Below are 25,754 nucleotides of genomic sequence, written 5' to 3' on the forward strand. Positions count from 1 at the left end.
TGTCCCTGGGGCTCAGCCTGTGCCCCATTGCTGGGCAGGGGCTGAGCCCCACCTCTGCCTCGGGGCCTTGGCCAAAGGGCTGCCAAGGAAGAGGCCCAGGAGCCTTGGGGCCTGCCCAGCTTTCCTCCTCCCTGGGGGCTCTCAGTCCTCCCCTGACACCGGGTGGGCCCAAGGCCTTGCTGGCTTCGGGCTCACGGCCCGCCGGCACCATCCCAGCGGCCTGACCCCCCTCCTTCCCCTCTCTCCAGCCTCTCCTGCCTTTTCTGGCAAGGGGCCATCCAAGGCAAACCCCGGTTCTCAGCAATGGCACCTGTGGCACGGCTGCAAGGCTCCAGTGGGCCAGGCAAGAGCAGGAGCACCGAGAGCCTGAGGAGCCAGGAGATGCCCTGGCTGGGCATGGTGCTGCTGCGGGACGAGCTGACACCTCTGCACAGTCTCTGCCCGTCCCTGCCAGCCGACTTCTGCCCAGGCTCTGGGCACGGGGACGCAGCACTGACAGTTTTCAGCCCCCGCGCTGTTCCACAGAGGCTGTGATGTCACAAGGCCCTTGCCTGGCAGCCAGGAGATGGGCAAGGCAAGGCAAGGACGGAGCCTCTGAGCCACCAGCACGCTGTCCCCAAAGGCTGGGGTGGCACAGAAGCCCAGAGTCCCTGAGCTTGGCAGAGACTTGTGAGATCAACCGGCGTCCAGCCTACGCCCCATCCCCAGCACGTCAAGCAGAGCACGGCACTCAGTGCCATGGCCAGTCTTTGCTTAAACACCTCCAGGGACGGTGACTCCACCACCTCTCTGGGCAGCCCAAAAAGCTCTGAGGCATCACACCTCTTCTTTTACAGTTCTATCACAACTTTTTATAAGTCAATCATATTATATTATAGAACTCCATTTCTATGTTGGTTATGTACACGTTTTATATATCTTTATATACCTTTTATATACCTTTATATACTTTTTATATACCTTTATATACCTTTTATAAACCTTTTAATGCCTTAATAAAATCCTAGGGATCCCGGGGAACTCCCCGCATCCAGGGACTGAGAGGATCTCCCTGAATAACACTTTCAATGTGCACTGGAATCCTCAGAGTCCTGGAACCCCTGGGGCATCAACAGCTTTGTCCCTCCAAGTGGGTCCCAATTTGTTTCCAATGGTTCAAGAATACAAAATAAACCAAATACGAGTTTCCAAATCCAAATCAACTTATAAGTCCAGAAATCACAAGTAATATCCAAAATACCAGAAAGGATTTCTTCAAGATTCTTTCTTTGCAACCTGATTTACCCATAATACAAAATAAATCAAATACCTGTTTCCAAAACCAAATAAAACAAATACCAGTTCCAGAACCAAATAAACCAATGAGTCCAGACTCCCAAATTAATATCCAAAATCATGGCTGGGCTTTGCAAAGGTAGATGTGGGAAGGGCTCTCCCCACATTTACTGCAAGCACATCGGTGGCTAAAGAGGCCAATACGAGATAGACACGTCCAGTTGCAAAAGGCAGAGCAGAAAGACTCCTTGGATGGGATGGACAGGACACGGTTCTTTCTGCGTTGTCTTTTCTCCTCGATGGTGATCCTGCTGCGTTCTCAAAGGAAGCAGCAGCGTTAGAGATGGGGTGTCTCCAGACCTCCCGACTGGAGGCCAGAGTAGACCAGTGATGGAGATCAATATGGCCAAGGCTGAGATGTTGTTTCAGGCAGTCCTTGTATCTCCTCTTCGGGGCTCCTCTCTTGCGGCAGCCGGTGGCAAGTTCACCACAGAGCACGATCTTAGGGAGGGGGTGGTTGGTCCTTCATCCTGGAGACGTGCCCTGCCCAGCACAGCTGTGTTCTCAGCAACATGGCCTCAATCCTTGTGACTGCTGCCTGTTCTAGAACAGATGGATTCGTCACATCATCTGACCAGTGGATGTTTAGAATTGTACGGAGGTAGCGTTGATGGAAGCGTTCCAGGAGTCGCAGGTGGTGGCTGTAGATGACCCAGGATTCGGACCCATATAAGAGAGTAGACAGCACAATGGCTCTGTAAACACTGATCTTTGTGCTTTTCTTCAGGTGTTTATTTCGCCAAACCCTTTTATGAAGCTTTCCAAAAGCTCTCTATGCCTTTGCTAACCTGTTGTCCATCTCTCTGTCAATCTCACCATCCGAGGAGATGAGGCTCCCTAGGTAATTAAACTGCTGGACTGATTTGAGCTCTGATTGGCCAATGGTGGTGTGGGGATGATGGGGGACTTCCTGAGGTGCAGGTTGATGGAGAACTTCTGTTTTCTTTAAGCTGACTTCCAGCCCAAAGAGCTCAGCAGCATCTGCAAAGCAGGATGTTAAACGCTGCAGAGCTGCTTCTGTGTGAGCGACGAGGGCGGCGTCATCAGCATAAAGCAGCTCCTGGACAAGATGGTTTAAGGTCTTGGTGTGGGCCTTCAGTCGCCTTAGGTTGAAAGGGTTTCCATCAGTACGGTATCGGATGTAGATCCCATCCTGATCATCGAGGTCTGCCGTGGCCCTTTGGAGCATCCTGCTGGAAAAGATTGTGAATAGGGTTGGTGCGAGAACGCAGCCTTGTTTCACACCATTGGTTATTAGAAAGGGCTCAGAAAGTGCATTGCCATATCTGACTTGGCCGTGCTGATCCTCATGGAGTGAGATGATCTCTTTGAGGAACTTGGGGGGCCAACCTAAACGTTCCAAAATCTGCCACAGACCTTTCCTGCTCACAGTATCGAAAGCCTTGGTGAGGTCAACAAAGGTTCCATAGAGACCTTTGTTCTGTTCCCTGTACTTCTCTTGCAGTTGTCTGAGAACAAATCCCATGTCTGTGGGGCTCCTGTTGGCTCTTAAACCACATTGGCTTTCAGGGAGAATTCTTCTGCTATAGCGGGTTTTAGTCTGTTCAAGAGTATTCTTGCCAGGATTTTGCCAGCAATGGGGAGCAGAGTAATACCCCGGTAGTTTGAGCAGTCTGATTGTGCTGGTTTAAAGGTGAACCAGTAGGGGAAATGAACTCAACCCAAAAGAGAGATTTTAAGTCAGAATAACAATTTAATAAAATAATACTATAAGTCTGATTATACAGACAAACAATTGGTTTTAACCCACAAAACCCAAATGTATAATCCAGCACCCTGGGGCATGAACAGAGTGGTGTTTGTTGGGCCCCCTGAGCCCAAAGTAAAGGGAGAGGGGAAAAAAACCCTGTTGGTGAGAGTGGTGGTGCAGTCTGGTCAAGAGTGGTGGTTGCAGTTGAGTCGAGAGTGGTGATCTGCAGTCTGGTTGACAGTGGTGGTCACAGTCTGATTGAAAAGTGGTGGTTGTAGTCTGGTTGGAGGGACATCGCTGACATCACAGGCAGAGCAGTGACATCACAGGGACAGCGGTGACATCATAGAGACATTGGTGACATCACAGAGAGATCGGTGACATCACAGGCACAGTGGTGACATCACAGACACAGCGGTGACATCACAGAGACAGCAGTGACGTCACAGAGAAAGCAGTGACATCACCGACACAACAGTGACATCACAAGGACATTGGTGACATCACAGAGACAGCAGTGACATCACAGGGACAGCAGTGACATCACAGGGACAGCAGTGACATCACAATCACAAGGACAGCGGTGACATCACAGACACAGTGGGGACATCACAGGGACATTGATGACATCACATAGACACCGGTGACATCACAAAGACAGCAGTGACGTCACAGGGACAGCAATGACATCACAGAGAGAGCTATGACATCACAGACACATCGGTGACATCACAGTCACAGCAGTGACATCACAGGGACATTAGTCACATCACAGAGACAGTCATGACATCACAGAGACAGCAGTGACATCACAGAGACAGTAGTGACATCACAGAGAGAACAGTGACATCACAGGGACATCGGTGACATCACAGAGACAGTGGTGACATCACAGAGACAGCGATGACATCACAGGGACAGTGGTGACGTCACAGGGACAACCATGACATCACGGGGACAGCGGTGACATCACAGGCACAGCAGTGACATCACAGGGACAGCAGTGACTGTTACAACCCCCCCCAGGAAAAAGGCGGGGGGTGTAACTCAGGTTTTATCAATAATTCCCTTGGGCTGGATTAAAGTGAAACAACACTGAATAATCGGTGTCTGAAAACATATTGACAGGGTTTATTTTAACAATTTTGTATCAACAGGTATGCCAACATTTTGGGGGCTGTCATATAACAGGACCAACCTTTCGGGGGAGGAGAAAAATGCATGGGGGAGAGAAAGACAGGGTAAGAGTAAGGGAGAGCAAGAAAAAGGAAAAGATGAGAGTGGTAAAAACGTAAATAGTCACCGCCCACTGGATCCAGCCATGTAAAAACCAATGGTCTGGATCCATTAGCTGTCATGGTTTGAGATAGCCCCAAAATCCAATTCCCTAGCTCCATTCCCCCTCCCACATCTCAACCTAATGTGAGATGGGTTTTTCCAGACAAAACACACCAGACTCAAAGTGGGGGAAAGGGAATATATTACAATGACTGTACAAATAAATATAACATCACATTACACACACGATCACAACTATCTCTACCATGACATATGTATTTACAATGATCAGATCTCTTCTCCCCTCCAAATAAAAGTCCAGGAGGGAAAGAAGGACAGATCCCTTTCAGTCTTTGAACAGCAGCATCTTCTGAGGCAGCAGTCTGTCTGTCTTCTCCACATGCAGCAGCTGATAGCTGGTATTCTGCCAGCACTCACGAGGGAGGTATTCAAGCCTCTCTCGGCCCCATCGCCTCCAACCGAGGGGTCTTCCGTGGGCTTCGTAACCCCAGACAAGGTCGTTTCACCACGTCATATCACGAAGACACAGGGGGGTCTTCGTGACGGTCTGGTATCTCCAGGAGACTCAGCTCCTTGCAGGGCCTCTGTGCCCTGTCTCTCAGGCTGCCACCGTGGCAGCAGTGCAAGGGGGGGAGAGCCAAGGTCAACTCCCCCCGCATTCCTCTGGCCGTCCCAGTCCAGCTCCGGGACGTCTTTTGAGCTTCTCAGCTCCTCTCACTCTCCGGTGCTGCATGTCTAAAACTCTTCTCCAAAATAGGAGTCCATCTCCCTCTTTCCTCAGAGGGATCTCAAAGGAGTTTTGGGGGGCTGGTACAGTCTTACCCCCAGAACTCTGTCTCTCAGGCTGCTGGCTCTCTTTCTCCTGACTCTCCTTCCAGGAGTCCTTTCTCTGGTGCTGCATGTTGCTTCTGCTGCTCCTCCAGTTCAGGTCCTTATCTCCTGTCTAGCTCTCTGCCACCGTTTCTCTGGTGCTTGCCGGCTGCTGCTCTGTGCCCATGGAGAAAACATCTCCCGGCATAACTACAGGCACCTAGCCCAGCTTTATGCTGTTCCAGGTCCCTGCAGCCCCCCAGTCAGGGGCTGGGAGGGCCCCAGAGGGCCCAAGGGGCTCAGAACCCCTTCCTCGTGGCTCACAACATGGCCACCTCTCCTACAACAACAACCAAACTACAACTCATCTCTTCCGGTGAGATTGTGGGATGTTGACATTTTTGCAGGAGTGCCCATTGGACAGAACTCCAAAACTTCCAGGGGTTTCCACCCCTTGGGGTCTACCACTTTTCTTAGCCTCTGGGGAAAACAAAATCCAAACCACGACACAGGTGGTGGGGGGAGGAGAAGGAAAAATCCCCCCCAAACCCCCAAAGTCACCAGTCAATATCCATATCCTTTGCACCTCCCCAAGGCGGGGAGTTGTTTCCATAGGGGGGTGTCCCCCTTTTTGGCGCGGAGTTCATGTGGAGGGCGTGGTAAACTCGGCTCTTCCCGCCTTTTGGGGGCTTGACATCTTCTGCACTGGAGGAGGGGGGATGGGCCCAGCTGCCCATCAGAAAGTCAAAAGCCTGCAGAGGTCTCTTAGAATGCAGAAATCATTAACTGTTCCAGTCTCAGACACTCCCCCAGCGCTCGTGGGGAGATCTCTGCTCTCAACCTCCAGCAGTGACCTTGGGGGGTCCCCAGCCAAGGCAGGAATCTCCACACACCCCCAAGAAGGGTTCTGTTGGAAGAACCTGCCCCTGGGAAAGGGGACTGGCCCTTTCTGGTAGAAACCCATGGACTGACAGTCCTTGGACTCCAGGGCTTCCCTCACCATCAGGGGCTTCATTTGGGGTGAAACCAGTCTGGGGTCCAACATCTCCTGCCTTGGCCTGGCCCCCTCTCAGCTCAGCACTGACCCCTTTGCAAATGGGGCATTGTCTTGGTGCCATTGCAGGGGGATGTCCTGCCCCAGTGTCCCAGTGTTCCTTTAATTCCCAGAGGCCCTGCAGTGTCCCAGTGGCCCCTTGATTCCATGACCTTCAGAAACACCTCAGGGTTCCTTTGGTTCCATGAGGCCCCCATGTCCCAAAGGCCCCTGGATTCCAGGAATTCCGCAGTGTCACAAGGTTCCTTTTTTTCCATAGGGCCCTGCAGTGTCCCAATTGTGCCTTGATTCCAGGAGTATCCAAATTCTCCCGGGGTTCCTTTGGTCTCAGGAGGTCCCGAAGTGTCCCAGCGGCCCCTTCATTCCAGGCAGGCCCAGGGAGACGAAGCCAAAGACGGAGCCCCGACCCCGTCAGCATCTTGGGGGGCGGGGGGGCAGGACCTGGGAAACGGCTGGGAAGGGACTGGGATGGACTGGGATGGACTGGGATGCATTGGGACTGACTGGGAGGGACTGGGACAAACTGGGATGGAGTGGGATGGAGTGGGATGGACTGGGACAGACTGGGATGGACTGGAACACCAGGATACACCGGGACCAGGACTGGGACCCAGCAGGACCCCCCGGGAGCAGGATCTGAGAACACTGGGACCCTCCAGGACCAGAACTGGGGCAACAGGGATCAGACTGGGAGCGACTGGGACCACACTGAGGGCTACTGGGAGCAACTGGAGGCCACATAGGATATAGTGGGAGTGCCTTGGAGTCACTGGGATCATACTGGTGGAAACTGGAATGTTACTGGGGCATCTGAGAGTGACTGGGAAGGACTAGGAGCATGCTGAGGGCTCTACTGGGATATACTGGGAGTGTCTGCAACCATGGTGGGGGTGACTGGGACCATACTGGGAGTGACTGGGACTACGGGAAGGGGAATTAGGACCAGGCTGGGGGCAACTGGAAGGAACTGTGAGTGACTGGATCTACAAGAGAAGCAACTGGGATTGACTGGGACTGTCAGGAGGGAGGACTGGCATCATACTTGGAGTGACTGGATCTGTGCTAGGGGCAACTGGGAGTAACTGGGACCATGATGGGGACAACTGGGATCATCCTGGGATCACGGTGGGAGAAGCTTGGCCCATGCTGGGAGCAACTGAGACCACACTGAGGGTGACTGGGGTCATCCTGGGATCATAGCAGGAGTGAGTGGGATCATGCAGGAGGTGATTGGGATCATACTGGGAGCAACTGGGAGTGCACTGGGGATGACTGGAAGTGGCTGTGAGCAACTGGGATCATGCTGGAAGCTTCTGGGGGCAACTGGGAATGAGTGGGACCACATGGAGGAAACTGGGAGCAACTGGGAGAGACCAGGAGTGACTGGGATCATCCTGGGACTGACTGGGCGCTGAATGCGAAAAATCGGTCCGAGAAACTGCTCAGAGACTTTTTTATCTTTAAGCAGCAAGGGATTTGTTTATTCAACGTTGGGAGCAAGCCAGCTGGCGCTGGACAAACTTGCTCCAAGGCTTCACACAAAATCAGCATTTTTCTACAATCTTCAGCTGGGATTAAATGCATATTCAAGTGATTACAACATCTATCGATGCATATTAATAACAGGCGGAGTAGAGGTGGAGCTCAGGCGGGGCTTGGGGCGGTGTTTCCCTTGGCCCTCAATCCTGAGGGTACTTCCACTCTTCCTCCATGGCTCTGGGGGCTTCAACTCATCTTCCTCAGCTTGACCTTCCTTCTCTTCCATTCTTCTTCACCCGCTCACTGAAGCTTGGAAAAAGCCCTGGCTCCCGGCCTATTCCTCCTATTCCAATGTCTCCCTGATCCTGCTGTCTCTCTAATTTATCCCCTCGAGGCCTAGGACATGTTCCTGTACTATTCTCTGAAGCTTTGCTCCAGTCAGTAGAACAGAACGAGCACAGATGGTCTTGGATGTTGGTAGCTTGTTAGCAGGCCCCAATTTCTTAGTTAACTCTTTTGGGCCTGGCCTCCTGTTTCCCCAGGGACACAGCCCGGGCCCGGCTGTTCCCATTCCCATTCCACGGGTTTGCATTCCTGTTCCAGGTGTTCCCATCCCATTCTAGTTGTTCCCATCCCATTCCAGGTGTCCCCATTCCCATTCCAGGTGTTCCCATTCCCATTCCATGTGTTCCAATTCCCTTTCCAGGTGTTCCATCCCATTGTAGGTGTCTCCATTCCCATTCCTATTGTCCCTCCTCCCATTCCTGGTGTTCCCATCCCACTTCTGTTTTCCCCATTCCCAGTTCTTGGTGTTCCCATTCATATTCCAGGTGTCTCCATTCCCATTCCTATTGTCCCCATTCCCATTCCAGGTGTTCCCATCCCACCTCTGTTTTCCCTATTCCCATTCCAGGTGTCTCCATTCCCATTCCAGATGTTCCCATTCCTGGTGGCCCCAGTCTGCTCCCAATGTTCCCATTCCCATTCCAGGTGTTCCCATTCCAATCCCAGGTGTTCCCATTCCCATTCCAGGTGTCCCAAACCTGCTCCCGATGTTCCCATTCCCATTCCCTGTGTTCCCATTCCCAGCCCAGGTGTCCCCATTCCCATTCCAGGTGTTCCTATTCCCATTCCAGGTGTTCCCATTCCTGGTGTTCCCATTCCAGGTGTCTCCATTCCAATTCCAGGTGTCTCCATTCCAATTCCAGGTGTCTCCATTCCAATTCCAGGTGTTAGCATTCTGATTCCTGGTGTCCCCATTTCCATTCCTGGTGTTCTCATTCCAGGTGTCCCCATTTCCATTCCAGGTGTTCCCATTCCTGGTGTTCCCATTCCAGGTGTTCCCATTCCCATTCCAGGTGTTCCCATTCCTGGTGTCCCCATTTCCATTCCAGGTGTTCCCATTCCCATTCCAGGTGTTCCCAATCCCATTCCAGGTGTCTCCATTCCAATTCCAGATGTTCCCATTTCCATTCCTGGTGTTCCCATTTCCATTCCAGGTGTTCCCATTCCCATTCCAAGTGTTCCTATTCCAGGTGTCTCCATTCCCATTCCAGGTGTTCCTATTCCCATTCCAGAGTTTCCCATCCCATTCCAGGTGTCTCCATTCCCATTCCAGGTGTTTCCATTCCCATTCCTGGTGTCCTCATTTCCATTCCAGGTGTTCCTATTCCCATTCCAGGTGTTCCTATTCCCATTCCAGGTATTCCCATTCCCACTCCTGGTGTCCCCATTCCCATTCCTGCTGCCCCCATTCCCATTCCTAGTGTCCCCAATCTGCTCCCAATGTCCCCATTCCCATTCCACGTGTTCCCATTTCCATTCCTGGTGTTCCCATCCCATTGCTATTGTCCCCATCCTATTCCTGATGTCCCCATTCCCATCCCAGGCATTCTCATTCCCATTCCAGGTGTTCCATCCCATTCTAGGGGTCACCGCTGTCATTTCCCCTGCTGGTTTACCTTTAAACCAGCACACCAGGGCTGTGCCCAACGGGGGTCCCTGTGGATCATCCAACGCGGGTCCTCCCATGGCTGATGGAGTTGGAGCAGCGGCCGAAGCTCTTTCCGCAGTCGGGGCACTCGGGGCTTCTCTTACCGGTGGGTCCGTTGGTGGGAGGTCAAGGCAGAGCTGTCCCTGAAGCTCTTCCCACACTTCCCACACTTGTGAGGCCTCTCCCTGATGTGGATGCCAAGGTGGGTGTAGAGGGTGGAGCTGTCCCACATTCCCTACACGTGTAGGGCTGTTCCCCAGCGTGGATGTGTTGGTGGCTGAGCAGCTTGGTGCTTGTGCTGAAGCTCTTTCCACATTCCAAGCACTCGTAGGGCCATTCCCTGGTGTGGATGCAACGGTGTTTGCAAAGGCTGGAGCTGTCCCTGAAGCTCTTCCCACATTCCGCACACGTGTAGGGCCTTCCCCACTGTGGATCCTCTGGTGTCGGAGCAGGGCGGAGATCTGATTGAAGTTCATCCCACATTCCTCACACATGTAGGGCCTTTCCCCACTGTGGATGTGCTGGTGCTTCAGGAGGTTGGATCTCTTGCTGAAGCTCTTCCCACATTCCAAGCAGCTGAAGTGCTTTTCCCTGCTGGGAGGCTGCTCAGGGACCACCAGCTTGCAGCTCCGCCTCAAGCTCCGTCCGCCTTCCCGGCACACGCTGGCTCTTTCCTCCTCACAGCCCCCTGGGCTGGCTTTGGAGCCCCTCCTGCGGGGGCATCTCCGGCCCTTTTCCTCCTCGCTGCCTTCCTGCGCCGGGGAGCCCTTCAAAACGGTCTCTCCCACCAGGCTCTGCCGGGGGGATTTGTCCTCCGCGCTCTCCGGCCTCACCTCGGGGCCTGGGGCAGGAACCAAAAGGACATGCAGGGGATTTGCCTCCGGCCCACAGGGAAGCCCAAGGACATCCCCCCAACTCTGGCCCCGGCAGGACGGCCACAAAAGACAAAAGACCCACCCAAAGGGGCACTGACTTCCTCCTCACCTGCCTGGGGGGCCCAAGGCATCTTCCTCTTCCTCGCAGCCTCCTTCTCCATCTGCCCAAGCTTTGGGAAGCAGAAATCCTGATGGGGGGGACAACATGGGGTGAGCACATTGCTCTTGGGGTTCCTCCTGCCCAAGTCCAGCTCAAGGACTCACTGGGCATCTTGTGTCCATAAAAACCCCCAAAACAACAACATTCAGCCCAAAAACCCCTACCAAAATTCCCCCTCTCTGCTCTCTGGGGTTAGGGGGGTCCCCCCTTTCTGCCCTGATGGCACTTCTGCCTGCATTGGGGGTCCCCCTTCTCCGGGCTGCCGGGGGTCCCGCGGCTCCGGGGGGTTTCCACTCTCCGGGGTCCTCTTTAGTGTTGCCAGGGGGGTCCCAGGGCTCACTTCTCCCCACTCTGCCTCCCGGGGCCGGCCGGCCCTCCTCTCTCGGCTCCCACCCTCGCAAACCTCTTGGCGCTCTCGGCTCCCACCCCGCCTCAAGGCCCCCCCTCCTCTCCACACTCCAAGGCCTTCCCCCTCTCCGGGACCCCCGCTTAAGGGGCCCGGCGCTCCCTCTCTGCTCCCCCCCTCCAGCATTCCGGGGGTCCCCCAGCTCCGGGATCGCCCCTCTCCGCTCTCCCCACTCCGCAGCTACCGGGGTTCCCCCCCGGCTCTCACGGGGGCCCCCAAACCGCTCTCGCCCCCCCCGCCATTGCCCAGCCACCGCCAGGACCTTTTGGCTGCTCTTCTTTGTGCTCCCGCTCGGCTCCTCCCTTGGCTGGGCCGCCGCTTTTGGCGGGTTTCCTCCTCCGGGATCCACCCCCTGCAGCCCTTCCCCCCCTGGACCAGCCCCTTTGGGCCCTCCTTGGGCCCCCCTTGGGCCCCACTTGCCCAATAAGTCTGATTATACAGACAAGGAATTGGTTTTTATCCACAAAACCCAGATGTATAACCCAGCACCCTGGGGCATGAACAAAGTGGTTTTCCTTGGGCGCCCCCGGAGTCCAAAGTAAACGGAGAGAGGAAAAAACCTGCTGGTGGGAGAGCTGTTGCAGTCTGGTCAGAAGAGGTGATTGCAGTCCAGTTGAGGGTGGTGGTCTCAGTCTGGTTGAGAGTGCTGAGCTGCAGCCTTCCTCTGGATCCCACGAGTGGTGGAAAGGTTCTGAAACTCCAGGTTTATATATTCTCCAGTTCAGGCAGGAATGGTCAGTGATTCCCTCAGAGCGGGGAATTCCATAAAAGGATGCTCAGTTTGCTCCCTCACTGCGGGGAATTCCATAAAAGGATATGAGGATTCTCAAAGCGGGGAATTCCATAAAAGGATATGAGGACAGGAACACCTCCCCCACCTCGCAGGCCCCCCCGCCCCACCCCCCCCGCCAACAGTTCCTGGGAAAATGGCATGGAAGGCCATAGAATACACACTTTTGGGCTACACCCATCCAGTGAGGAATCGGTCCCAGCTGTTCTAACTAGGACAGGATTCCAGAGTGGGATCAGGTGGAATTGTGGACTGGGATCAGGGCTGGATTCTGGAGTGGGATTGGGGTGGGATGGATGGAATGGGATTGGGGTGGGATGGACAGAGCAGGATCAGGAGGGATTCCGGAGCAGTTCCTACTCTCCCTGGGCTCCACAGCCGGCTCCATCCCCTGGGATGGGAACAGGGACATGGTGACTCCTTTCCCCACTCTCATCCCAGCAGGAATCATGGCCTGAGCCATCCCGGAGCTGGATCCGCCCCTTCCCTCTCCCTGCGGAAAGGCAGGAGCTGCTGGCAGAGCTCATCCCGCTGCTCCCACCCACCCCGGCCCCCCTGCGGCTCTTCCCGATGGATCAACTTCCTGCTTTTTCCCGTGTGAAACCCAGGACCACAATTATTCCTGAGGCTTTAATTTGGGTGTGAAAATCTCCTGCTTTGGGCAAGAAATCCTGGCTCCTCCTCCGGCATCCGGCAGTTCCTCTGTGGGAACCAGGAATGGGAATGGGGATGGGGGGTTGGGATGGGGACACTGGGGATAGGGTGGGGACACCAGGAATGGGAATGGGCACGTCAGGACTGGGATGGGAAGACTGGGAATGGGAATGGGGATGTGGAAGACCAGGATGGGAACAAGCGGGACAGGAATGGGGGACACTGGGAACAGGCTGGGGACAGTAGGAATGGGAGTGAGGACTTGGGGGACCAGGATGGGGACACTGGGAACAAGTTGGAGTCACCAGAAGTTGGGAATGGGGATACCAAGAGCAGGTTGGGGACACCAGGAACAGGGAATGGGAACACCAGGAGACAATGGGGAAAGGATGAGGACACCAGGAACAGGATGGGAAGACCAGCTGAAGGTTGCGGACAACAGGAACTGGGAATGGGGATATCAGGAGTTGGGAATGGCAACACCAGGAATGGGAACCAGGGGGGACCAGGATGGGGTCAGGGGGAACAGGTTAGGCATTACCAGGAACTGGGAATGGGAACACCAAGAGTGGGAATGGGAACGTGGGGAACCAGGATGGGGACACTGGGGACAGGAACGGGGACACTGGGAGCAGGCTGGGCATTACCAGCAATGGGAATGGGCACGGCAGGAACGGGAATGGGCACGGCAGGAACTCTGTGTCTCTGGTGGCCCCCCGGGCTGTGCCTTGGAGCCCTGACAGCTCCTGCAGGTCGCAGCTTTCCCAAGGCCTGGCAGCCCTCGCTGCCGTAGCCGGTCCTGCAGCGCCGGGCGGGACGCGCTGCGGATCCCGCCGGGCTCCGGCGCTGCCACGGAACCCGCCGGCACCGTCAGCCCGCACGGCACCCACGGCAAGGGGCACCACGGCCGGGCAGCTGCTCCCCACGGCATCGCCAGCCCACAGCACCCGGCAGCTGGCAGTGACTCACTGCAGCAGGAGAGCAGCAAAGCCTGGCAGCAAACTCCCAGGGCAATTCTAGGGGCCAAAGGGACGCTTCCAGCAGCATTCCGGACTTGAGTATTCCCGCAGAATTCCTTCTCCAGCTCTGCAGCCTCTCGTGCTGTTCCAGGACTGTCGGGTTTACACTGCCCTCCTGCTGCCCCTGGCTCAGTGCTCGCCAGGTTCAGTGCCCCCTTGGCAGTCCCGGACAAAAGGAGGGCACTGCTCTGCTCTGCTTTCTGCTGCTGAACATCCTCATTCTCCTCCTCGCAAGGACCCACAACTCTCCCGCTTTACAAAGAGCAGCAGCACTTGGCAGGCCCGGCAGGATCTTCCCCACAAAGGCCGTGGCACTGCCCTGTGCTCGTCCTGCCACAGGAGCTCAAGGCTTCTGGACAGCACAACTTCCCAGCAGTGACCTCCCTGCTCCAGAGGGATGAGGAGCCTCTGCTGAACTGCAGAGATTCACACACTGCAACCATTGCACTGCCTGCATTTCCTGCCATTCTGCAGCACTTGGGCATCTACTCTGGCTCTTCCTGCTGTTTAAGAAGGAAGTTTGCAAGCTCGGGGAACTGGATGGAGTTTTGTTCCAGCTGCCAGCTAAGGAAGTTTTCAACCTGTTACACAATACATGCAATGAAAGCTACAGTGATTTAAGAACTTGGACTCCAGCAGAACTGTTGGATAATTTACTTCATCAGGAAAAAAAAACCCAGGAAATAAAGCCAGCCCTTAATATATGTAAGTCATATATAACTCATTTAGGTAAATAAATAGGCTGTAAAAAGGAAGTTACTGAGTTTATACATGGGTAAATTAGAGAAGGGAGCAGGATACAATGCTTGGGATGCTCCTTGGAATACTAGTCCAGAAATGTCTTAGTACAGAGCATTAGACTCCACAACAGAGTCTTGCCAAGTAATTGTATCCACATAGGAAAGTGAATTGTTGGGGATCCTGACCTGGCTTCTGGAGGTATCAGGAGCTCCTAATCAAACAAAGATCTTAAACTGAAAGCTTTATTCAAGTAGTTGAATCTACCCAGCACAGGGCCTTCTACAACTCATGATGAGCTTGCTTTCAAGGCAGAAAACCCCAAACAGGCACAATCTTCCATTCCAAAGTCTCACCCACCTGCCTTCATCTCATCCCTGCCCTCCCCCAAGAAGATTCCACCAGCCAAGCCCAGGGCACTCCAAGGGAAACCCTTGTGTGACCTTGTCTGGTGTTCCCTGGGCACTGAGGGAAGAAGAGAAGTTTATCAAGGTGCCAAATGCCCACGGAGATCTTGGAAATCAGCTCTCCAGGATGCTTTGCAGGCCTTCTCAGTCAGTTTGAGCTCTTCAAACACACTTGTCCTCAGCATTTTCTCTGAAAGGGTCACTATGGTCTGAAGGGTCAAACTCAGAAGTGTCTGAACCTGCAGACAGTCCTTCCTTCCGGGCAGAGATGCAGCTGCTTGGGAATGTTATTCCCTGCTGGCAGCTTCCCACAGAGCTGTGGGCACACATTCTCCAGGCAGCTCACTGAATGCAGAGTTTCCTTCCAACCTGAAGGGAGTCTTTGCTCTACAACATCTCTGCCCGGTGGCACTGTGTGATTGCAGGCTGGTTCTCCTGGCTCTGCCTGTGTCCTGCTCTCCTTGAAAAGCACCATGTCCCTAAGGATCCAGATGTTGATCCTGATCTCGAAGAGAATCAATGAAACATCATTAAACAGGCATAAAATGTCGAGAATCAATCAATGAAATCCCAGATCTATCTGAAAATAGACACAGTGTTGTGGAGCTCCTGGCTGGGCTTTCCCAGCCATGTGGGGGGCAGGAAGTCCTGGGGCCTCACTTCTCCTGCCCCCTAATTAGGAGTAATTTATTAGGCCAATTAACCACGGAGTCATTTGTCCCTGAGCTGCTTTGTTCCTCTGCCAGGCACAGGCCAGCCCGGGCTCCGCAGGCTGCAGGGCTGCTGCGTCCTGTCAGTGCTCAACAGCTCGGATTTCTTTGCCCCCAAAAGGGAAAACGGCCCCGAATCCCGTGGGCCGAGCGGAGGAGGGGACAGAGTTGTGGCCCAAACCTCCCCCCGCCGGGTTTGCCCAGCCCGGGAAGAACCAAGGGCCCCGCAGTGAGGTGGGACCCCCAGCAGCCCCGGTGTGCCGTGCCCAGCTGAAGCCCTCCCTGGGGCGCTCGGGGCTGGCTGGGCACACTGGGAGCGCTGGGAAGGGCCCCGGCTCGGGGCGGGGGCGGCGGGTGCCCAGCAGTGACTGAGGGCAAGGGCCTTCACAGGGACCCCCCGCGCCCCTGGCTGCCCACGGGAAGGGTTTTTTGGTCCCCCTGAGCGATTTGGCGGCGTTTCTGGGCTCGGCGGGGCCGGGCAGGCGGCAGCGGGACACGCGGGGCCCGGGCCGTGCGGCGGAGCCGGGTGGGAACTGCGGGGCGGCCCCAGCGGGGCCCGAGGGCGGAGCGGAGCCGGTTGGGAACGACCCCCGATCCCCCCGGGCCCGGGTCTGATGCCGGGAAAAGCACCACTGAGAAGAAGGAGTATCTTGGCCAGCCCCCGGAGCTGGGAAGCATTCCAGAAGAAGAAACTGGTTTTTCAGGCCCGTGACCAAAGAAGGATAATTTGGAGAAGAGATGTTCCCCAAAGGGCCACCAGAGACCCTCGAGAGACCCCTACTCTGATGTAAATGAGTTCTGGAAACTGATTCAAATGTGTAAGAGAATCTGTGGGAGTGTTTAATATATATTCATGAGTTTGGGGAAGTGTAATGCACATGTATTAGTTACATCCACAGAAACCAGGGTGTGAGACAGCCCAGTGTGGGGGTGATGGGAGGAGACCCCCCCAGCCCCCACCCCCGCACCTGGTGCTTAAAAAAATAAAACCACTTTCTAATCCTGACATTGCAGTGACAGAGAGTTTTATTGCCATTTGGTGACTGTCCCAGTTGCTCCCAGTATGATCCCTGTTGCCCCAGTTCTGGTCCCGAGGGGTCCCAGTCCTGGTCCCAGTGTATCCCAGTGTCCCAGTCTGTCCCAGTCCATCCCGGTCCCTTCCCAGCAGCCGCCGCCGTTTCCCGGGTCCTGCCCCCCCCGCCCCCCCAAGATGCTGACGGGGGTCGGGGCTCCGTCTTTGGCTTCGTCTCCCTGGGCTGGGGCTCGGCCTCCGCCCGCGGGAGGAGCTGAGGGGGGTCCCCGGGGGTCGTGCGTACCCCACCGGAGCGTGTGTGCCCCCCCGGGACCCCCATCCCGCTGTCACCCCCTTTTCTCTCCCCACGGAGCTCCTGCCCCAGCTCCCGCTCCCCCCTGGCAGGGGCTTTGGGAGCCCCCCTTTGCCTTGACCCCGGGCCTCCTTTGAATCCCCTTTCCTGGGCACTGAGACCCCCCTGCATCTCCTTCCCCAGCTCCAGGACCCCCCTGCACCCCCCTATCCAGCTCCACAACCCCTGCAATCCCTTTCCCAGCCCCTGCATCCCCCTGTGCAGGGGGGGCTGCAGGGGCTTGGGGGGTCTCACCAGGGCTTTGCCCCAGGACCCCCTGCCTCGGGCTCTGGGGCTGGGGGGTGACGGGTGCTCTCGAGCCCCCCCTTTTTTCCGCACCCCTTCCCCACCCCCATTCTGGATCTGCCATTCCAGAGCCGGGGGGGGGCCTCGCCGCAGCCCCCCCGCTGTCCCCGCTGTCCCCTCGGGGCCCTGACGGCCGCCCTGGCGCTGTCCCTCGGGCTGCCCGGGGAGTTGCCCCCACGGGCTCCTGGGGCGGGGCTGGAGGGGTCCCGCTGCCCCTCTGCTGTGGTCAAGCACCTGAGGAACAGGGAGCAAAGCCCCAGATCGGGTTTCCCGGCTGCAAAGCTCGGCGGGGCTGCCCCACCAGGAGGAATTTGGGGCTTGGGGACAGGAACAAAACACGGCATCAATTAAACCCTATAAAAATTCAAGCACTGGGAAAGGAAAAAAATCATCCTTTGGAGTCTTCCCTTTGCAAACACAGAGAGAGGGTTCTCACCTGGGGAAGTACCAGACTGGTAATAATTTTATTTACACTAGTGATGCCAACAACACCTGCTGGGCATTGATTGGGGGGGTTATATAGTTTTAGTAAGTATAGAAACACTTTGCAGTTGCCAGTGACTCAACAGCAGCATCCACAGGTATTTTAGTCTCTGTCAGTTGATCCTTGCTCTGGTTTTTTAATTTTTTTCCTTATAAATATTCCACAAATCACTCCTATGGAACCAGTTTTGCTTTGCTGAGGAGAGCTGTGACTGCTGGGCCCTTGGGGGATTATGAGTTTTTTGTGGTTTTATTTGAGGAGCACAGGAGCATCCAGGCAAAGCCCCAGGAGGGAGCAGGACCTGCCCAGGCCCCGGGAGCTCGGGCTGTTGTCTCAGCTCAGCTCGTGGCAGGAGGAGCTGAGGGTGCCCCTGTCCCCTCTGTGCCCCCCAGGGGTGGCAGAAGCCCCTTGGGAGGCAGGTCCAGAGGCACCATCCCCTGTCCCAGGGGCTCCCCGAGCTGCCCTGCACAGGGTGGGCACATGGGGGGTGGGCTCAGGTGGGTCTGAAGGGCCGTCCAGCACCTTGGGGGGTGACCTGGGGGGCTGGGACTGAAAACCCCTGGGAGCTGTGCAAGTCCTTGAGACAACGAGCTCCTGCTTTTTAAATGAACAATCTGAAGAACAACCCAAGTGGAATCCTATTTTTGTTCTCCAAATTTCAGAGAAAGTCACAGACCTGCATTAGGGCCAGGAAGGACAATTCCTGTGCCTAAAGCCCCTCTGTGTGGCCCCACAACCAGCAGTGCTGATGAGACCCTTGGAGCTCTCTGGGGCCGCAGCAGCTGCAGGGACTCTGCTCCAGCACGGGCTTCCCACGGGCTCACATCCTTCTTTGTGGGCATCCCCTGCTCCACCGTGGGCTCCTCCTTGGGCTGCAGGGGAATCTCAGCTCCAGGCCTGGAGCACCTCCTGCCCCTCCTCCTGCACTGCCCTGGGGGTCTGCAGAGCTGTTCCTCTCCCCTATTCCCACTCTGCTCCTCTCTGCACCCAATTCCATCTGCACAAGGACTTTTTCCTCCTTAAATGCATTATCCCCGAGGCCCCAGTACACTGCCCACCATGGATCACCTGGAAGGTGGGTCACAAAGTCTGTGCCCAACATGGATCACCTGGAATGTGGGTCACCAGGTCTGTGCCCAACATGGATAACCTAGAATGTTGGTCACCAGGTCTGTGCCCAACGGGGGTCCCTGTGGATCATCCAACGCGGGTCCTCCCATGGCTGATGGAGTTGGAGCAGCGGCCGAAGCTCTTCCCGCAGTCGGGGCACTCGGGGCTTCTCTTACCGGTGGGTCCGTTGGTGGGAGGTCAAGGCAGAGCTGTCCCTGAAGCTCTTCCCACACTCCCCACACTTGTGAGGCCTCTCCCTGATGTGGATGCGATGATGGGTGTAGAGGGTGGAGCTGTCCCACATTATTATTATTATTATTATTCTCAGTGTAATAAAATATATATTTTGTGTTTGAATATTTCTGGCACTTGTCTTTATTCCAGACATGTATCCAAAGGAACTGTCTTTTCCCTGGATAGGGAGAGCCTCAGTAACTGTCTGTGTTAATTTTGTCTTCGTCTCTGGTTTCTCTAAGGGTCTTTGTGGTTTACAAATTCTGCCTTCTTGGTGTCCAGGTCTCAAAAATAGATTTCTCTGCCAGGTCTCTGACCACTGAAATATGGCAGGCCTTAAACTTTTCCTTTGTTTTTCTAACAAATGGCCATGGCCCAGAACTTGTCCATCATCCATTGTCTCTTGCCCCCATTCAATCTCCTGCCAGCAGTTTCTCCCCACTGCTGGGTGGGCTCCTTTGTCAAGCACTAGAACTTGTTGGGTAACAGGCCCAGTCCTGTTGCCTATTTTTCATGGGGATCTGCAGGAGGGCATTGAGTCTTCCATGAGCAAATTGGCAGAGGACCCCAAGCTGGCTTGCAGTGTGGATGTGCTGGAGGGTAGGAAGGCTGTGCAGAGGGACCTGGCCAGGCTGGACCTCTGGGCCGAGCCCGTGGGCATGAGGTTCAAGAGTGCCTTTGGTGCCTTTGGGGCCTGTGGCCACAAGAACCCCCTGCAGCTCCAGGCCGGGGGCAGAGGAGCTGCAAAGGGTCCCCGTGGGAGAGGCCCTGGGGGTGCTGGTGGACAGAGGCTGAACCTGAGCCAGCGGGTGCCCGGGTGGGCAAGAAGGCCAAGGGCAGGCTGGCCTGGATCAGAAAGAGTGTGGCAGCAGGAGCAGGGCAGGGATTCTTCTGCTGGACTGGGCACTGGTGAGGCCACCCCTGCAGTGCTGTGTCCAGCTCTGGGCCCCTCAATTCAGGGAGAACCTTGAGGGGCTGCAGTGGGTGGAGAGCAGGGCAATGGAGCTGGGCAAGGGTCTGCAGTGCATGGCCTGTGAGGAGCGGCTGAGGGAGCTGGGCTTCTCCAGCCTGGAGAAGAGGAGGCTCGGGGCTGACCTTCTCCCTGTCCACAACTTCCTGCTCCTTCTGCGAGGCAACAGGCAATAGGACAAGAGGACACGAGGACCTGCCTGTCAGGGGCTGTTTGTCAGGGACAGGAGCAGGACTTTTTGGAGAGAAACAGGGATTAGGTATTGAAATGGGCTGCCCAGGGAGGTGGTGGAGTCACCGTCCCTGGAGGTGTTTAAGCAAAGACTGGCCATGGCACTGAGTGCCGTGCTCTGCTTGACGTGCTGGGGATGGGGCGTAGGCTGGACGCCGGTTGATCTCACAAGTCTCTGCCAAGCTCAGGGACTCTGGGCTTCTGTGCCACCCCAGCCTTTGGGGACAGCGTGCTGGTGGCTCAGAGGCTCCGTCCTTGCCTTGCCTTGCCCATCTCCTGGCTGCCAGGCAAGGGCCTTGTGACATCACAGCCTCTGTGGAACAGCGCGGGGGCTGAAAAGTGTCAGTGCTGCGTCCCCGTGCCCAGAGCCTGGGCAGAAGTCGGCTGGCAGGGACGGGCAGAGACTGTGCAGAGGTGTCAGCTCGTCCCGCAGCAGCACCATGCCCAGCCAGGGCATCTCCTGGCTCCTCAGGCTCTCGGTGCTCCTGCTCTTGCCTGGCCCACTGGAGCCTTGCAGCCGTGCCACAGGTGCCATTGCTGAGAACCGGGGTTTGCCTTGGATGGCCCCTTGCCAGAAAAGGCAGGAGAGGCTGGAGAGAGGGGAAGGAGGGGGGTCAGGCCGCTGGGATGGTGCCGGCGGGCCGTGAGCCCGAAGCCAGCAAGGCCTTGGGCCCACACGGTGTCAGGGGAGGACTGAGAGCCCCCAGGGAGGAGGAAAGCTGGGCAGGCCCCAAGGCTCCTGGGCCTCTTCCTTGGCAGCCCTTTGGCCAAGGCCCCGAGGCAGAGGTGGGGCTCAGCCCCTGCCCAGCAATGGGGCACAGGCTGAGCCCCAGGGACACCAGACCCAGGCGGCCTGAGCTCTTCTTCCTGCAGCGTCTGCCTGGGGCAGCCCAGCCAGGCCTGAGTCTCTGCAGGAGAGGCCAAGCCCAGCCAGAGAGGGCTCAGCCCTCTGAGGCTGCACTCACTGCAAAGGGAACAAAACATTGGCTGTTGTAGACGACGGGATAAAGACACTTTTAGACCACAGAATTGATCAATAACTTATCCCACTTTATTGCTGCATGCTTTGTGCTTATAAAGGTTACTAATTAGCCTCATACATATTATAAAAGCTAAGTTCATCATTGGTTTCTAATTACCTAAGTTATATTTGCACAAATGCTGATTCTTTCACCTTCTTACGGTTACTTGTTTGCTATTTGCTCTGCTTTCCCATCCGCTTTATTCTATTCTTCTGTCACGTACACAGTTTCTCATATGCAGTGACCTTCTAATAGTTTTCTCTTACCGTGGGACCAGAGCTATAGCATCTCTCTCATGTCCTCTTTCTATCCACCATGTTTCTGTAATACTTTCCACACTTCCCCCGTTTTCTTTAGATATTGTTAAAAATACATCATTCATTGCCTTCGTTAACATGTTCTGTATACATTTAAAAACACAAGGAACGATGCATAAAGCAGCTAACAATATCAGCAAAAGTGAAATAGCTTGTTTAGTGATCTCAGCAAGCCATGGTCCTGAGCCTAACTTTGCCAACCATTTCCTAATAGGATCTTTTTGGATCTGAAAGTCATTCAAACGACCTTGCATTTCTTTTAGTTTTTGGTAGATGGACTGAGAGTGATCAGAAAGATTCATACAACACATGCCTTCAAATTCCTCACATCCATGCCCCTGAGCCAGCAATAGAAAATCTATAGCTACTCTGTTCTGTAAAACAGCATGTCTTATTTCATCAAAGTCATGAGACAATTCTCTTAGAATTTTTGAGGTTTTATACATTTGATTCCTTGCTCAACAAGCTGTTCTTTGGACAAGAACTAGACTCTTTTTTGCTCCAACAGGGGCAAACAGGGATGCAAAGAAGTTTGCCGTAGGTGACCAAAATTTTATGGGTTGGTTTTCTATTGATTTACAATATTTATCAAATTCAGTGTCTCGTTTGTTCCAAATATTTTTCCTTTTCAACTGCGTTATTTGTCTCATAGTGGGTGTAAACATAGTCAATTTTCCCAAGTAACATGGTCCACCAATGGGGTATTTAGGAATGCCAACCATGCTCTATTACCACAAATTAAGAAATAACCAGGTGGTAAGTATTTTGGCTTTGTCACATTGACTGACACATTTTTGACATAGCCTTGGCACCAGGTTATATTATCGTATGGAGGGTTCTGTGCTGTTATGTTCGTAGTGGATACATTCCCAATCGTTTGTTGCCATTGTAGAAAAGTCTTTTCCTTATTCATATTGAGTCTAAAGCAAGAGTCATTTCCATCATGTCGGAGTCACCATTTGTTGTAGACAAAGGGATAAAGACACTTTTAGACCACAGAATTGATCAATAACTTATCCCACTTTATTACTGCATGCTTTGTGCTTATAAAGGTTACTAATTAGCCTCATACATATTACAAAAGTTAAGCTCATGATTGGCTTCTAATTACCTAAGTTATATTTGCGCAAATGCTGATTCTTTCACCTTCTTATGGTTACTTGTTTGCTATTTGCTCTGCTTTCCCATCCGCTTTATTCTATTCTTCTGTCACGTACACAGTTTCTCATATGCAGTGACCTTCTAATAGTTTACTCTTACCGTGGGACCAGAGCTATAGCATCTCTCTCATGTCCTCTTTCTATCAACCATGTTTCTGTAATACTTTCCACACTCAGTTGCTTGGCTGCACTCCCACCTAGTTCCATATGCTGGGCCATGATATCCCAGCACTGGAGCAGCCAGGTCAGCAGGGGCTCTCCCAACTGGAGGCTGAAATCTTTTCACATCTCTCACAGCTCAGCCTGGGATGGGGATCTGGTGATTATCTCTGGCCCTGCCTCTTGCTCCTGTTCTGAGGGCTCTGCTTCCCCTTCATCCCTCACTAACTGAGCTGATTTGGTCTTGGATTTCTTCTGTAGAGGGGCAGCTGCTACTGGCACAGGTTGTTCCTCTGCAGTTTGAGTGGCCACAGCACCTCTTGGTCTCCTTTCCTCCTCCTCCCCCTGAGGGCACTGGGTCTTACTTAAACAAGATTACAACTTAGAAATTAAGAGACTTCAGGTGGAAGTGTGGAAAAGGAAAAGAAACAGCTTATTATTAACAAAATGTGAATAAACAACAAATGGTGCAACCAAAAACTTTCAGAAGAAAAAAAACCAAGTCCCAAATCCCCGGGTGGGGGGGAGAAACTGTCCCGGCAGTTCAAAGCTCTCTCAGCCCCGTGTGCTCGCAGCCAGCAGTGAAGGAGTCCCTTTTCCCAGGGCAGTCCCCAAAGCAGAACACCTCGCTCCCAGATGGGTCGGGCTCTCTCTCTCTCTCTCAGTCGTTCTCCACGAGGTGTCCCGTGGGGAAAAAACTTCCTGTCAGGAAAAGAGAACAAGGTGGCCAAAATCAGCTCCCGCTCTGTCCGGTCCCGGACAAACCCCAAAAGCCCCCAAACAAAGGACCCCCCGCCCTCCCCGCGGCCACCGCGGTGTCCCCGAGAGCCGCCCCCCCCCCCCACTGCCCCTGCCCAGCGCCTGCGGCTCCGCTCCAACCCACCCCATCCCGGGAGACACAGATGGGAATGGGGGGACATTGGGAAACAATTCCAACACCTCTTTTCAAACCTCTGACACCTGGTTCCCAGACATTCCCAAAGAAGGGGCTTCCCGTGGCCTCGAGCCAGGGACCCACCTTTGGATTGAACCAACTCCTGGAGAGACACGTTCCCATCCCTGTCCCCATTCCCATTCCTGGGGTTCCCATCCCTGTCCCCATTCCCATTCCTGGGGTTCCCATCCCTGTCCCCATTCCAATTCCTGGGGTTCCCATCCCTGTCCCCATTCCCACTTCCTGCTGAGCCAACCTGCTCACATTGTCCCCGTTCCTGTCCCCACTATCCCTATCCTGGTCTCCCATGTCCCCATTCCCATTCCCAGTGCCCCAATTCCCATTCCTGGTGACTCCAACCTGCTCCCAATGTCCCCATTCCCATTCCTGGAGTTCCCATGCCCATTTCTGCTGTCCCCAACCTGCTCCCAGTGTCCCCATCCCTGTCCCCAATGATCCCATCCCAGTCCCCCCTGTCCCCATTCCTATTCCTGGTTCCCACAGAGGAACTGCCGGATGCCGGAGGAGAAGTCAGGATTTATTACCCAAAGGAGGAGATTTTCACACCCAAATTAAAGCCTCAGGAATAATTGTGGTCCTGGGTTTCACACGGGAAAAAGCAGGAAGTTGATCCATGGGGAAGAGTCGCAAAGAGGCCGGGGTGGGTGGGAGCAGCGGGATGAGCTCTGCCAGCAGCTCCTGCCTTTCCACAGGGAGAGGGAAGGGGTGGATCCAGCTCCAGGATCGCTCAGGTCGTGATTCCTGCTGGGATGAGAGCGGGGAAAGGAGTCACCATGTCCCTGTTCCCATCCCAGGGGATGGAGCCGGCTGTGGAGCCCAGGGAGAGTAGGAACTGCTCCGGAATCCCTCCTGATCCTGCTCTGTCCATCCCACCCCAATCCCACTCCATCCATCCCACCCCAATCCCACTCCAGAATCCAGCCCTGATCCCAGTCCACAATTCCACCTGATCCCACTCTGGAATCCTGCCCTGAGCTGCAATCCCCTTCCAATCCCGCTCCAACCATTAGGCCCCCATTCCCCTCTGGAATCCTGGCATGCATCCTGGGATCCCTGCACAGAGGATCTGGATCCACACACGCTGCTGGGACTCACTGGTGGGCACGGGGTCATATCCATTCCCCTCCCTGCTCCCTATGGAAAGAAAGTGGGATCAGCACCCGTGGCACAGGATCCCCGGAATGCTGCCGGGCGGATCCGTGCCCCTTGCCGACCCCCATCCCGGGAGTTACCGGATCGGAGCTTCCAGACACCGACTGCCACGAGGCCGATGATGATGATGATGGCAGCGATGACGGACACAGTGTCCTAGTTAGAACAGCTGGGACCGATTCCTCACTGGATGGGTGTAGCCCAAAACTCTGTATTCTATGGCCTTCCATGCCATTTTCCCAGGAACTGTTGTCGGGGGGTGGGGGGGGGGGGCTGTGAGGTGGGGGGGGGTGTCCCTGTCCTCATACCCTTTTATGGAATTCCCCACTCTGAGAATCCTCATATCCTTTTATGGAATTCCCCACTCTGAGGGAACGAACTGAGCATCCTTTTTTGGAATTCCCCGCTCAGAGAACCCTCATATCCTTTTATGGAATTCCCCGCTCTGAGGGAGGGAACTAAGCATCCTTTTATGGAATTCCCCGCTCTGAGGGAACGACTGACCATTCCTGCCTGAACTGGAGAATATATAAACCTGGAGTTTCAGAACCTTTCCACCACTCGTGGGATCCACAGGAAGGCTGCAGCTCACCACTCTCAACCAGACTGAGACCACCACCCTCAACTGGACTGCAATCACCACTTTTGACCAGACTGCAACAGCTCTCCCACCAGCAGGTTTTTTTTCCCCTCTCCCTTTACTTTGGACTCGGGGGGGGGCCAAGGAAAACCACTTTGTTCATGCCCCAGGGTGCTGGGTTATACTTTTGGGTTTTGTGGGTTAAAAGCAATTGCTTGTCTGTATAATCAGACTTATTGGGCAAGGGGGGCCCAAGGGGGGCCCAAGGGT

General features: G+C 54.7%; 2 protein-coding genes across 11 annotated transcripts in view; one reads left to right on the top strand and one right to left on the bottom strand.

Moving 5' to 3' along the window:
- The window catches only part of LOC127463463 (class I histocompatibility antigen, F10 alpha chain-like), a 158,784-nt gene extending 146,189 nt beyond the window's left edge, over positions 1–12,595 (top strand). The window contains exon 7 of one of the 2 annotated variants that reach the window (XM_051772893.1): positions 12,354–12,595. In XM_051772893.1, coding sequence (XP_051628853.1) covers positions 12,354–12,370 — 17 coding nt within the window. In that variant the 3' untranslated portion in view covers positions 12,371–12,595. The remainder of the gene's footprint in view (positions 1–12,353) is intronic. The other variant, XM_051772905.1, reaches the window with a different exon arrangement.
- LOC127463464 (class I histocompatibility antigen, F10 alpha chain-like) overlaps positions 1–25,754 on the bottom strand; it is a 237,011-nt gene that overhangs the window by 134,347 nt on the left and 76,910 nt on the right. For 4 of the 9 annotated variants that reach the window (XM_051772924.1, XM_051772919.1, XM_051772918.1 and 1 more), the window contains exon 6: positions 24,985–25,024. In XM_051772924.1, the coding sequence (XP_051628884.1) occupies positions 24,985–25,024 (40 nt within the window). Of the gene's footprint in view, positions 1–24,410; positions 24,494–24,984; positions 25,025–25,754 lie in introns of those variants that run through there. The other 5 variants (XM_051772929.1, XM_051772933.1, XM_051772931.1 and 2 more) reach the window with 2 other exon arrangements.

This window comes from Manacus candei, unplaced genomic scaffold (assembly GCF_025592945.1).
Source record: "Manacus candei isolate 608988 ecotype Guabito, Panama unplaced genomic scaffold, ASM2559294v1 h1tg000162l, whole genome shotgun sequence".
NCBI classification, from domain to species: Eukaryota; Metazoa; Chordata; class Aves; order Passeriformes; family Pipridae; genus Manacus; species Manacus candei.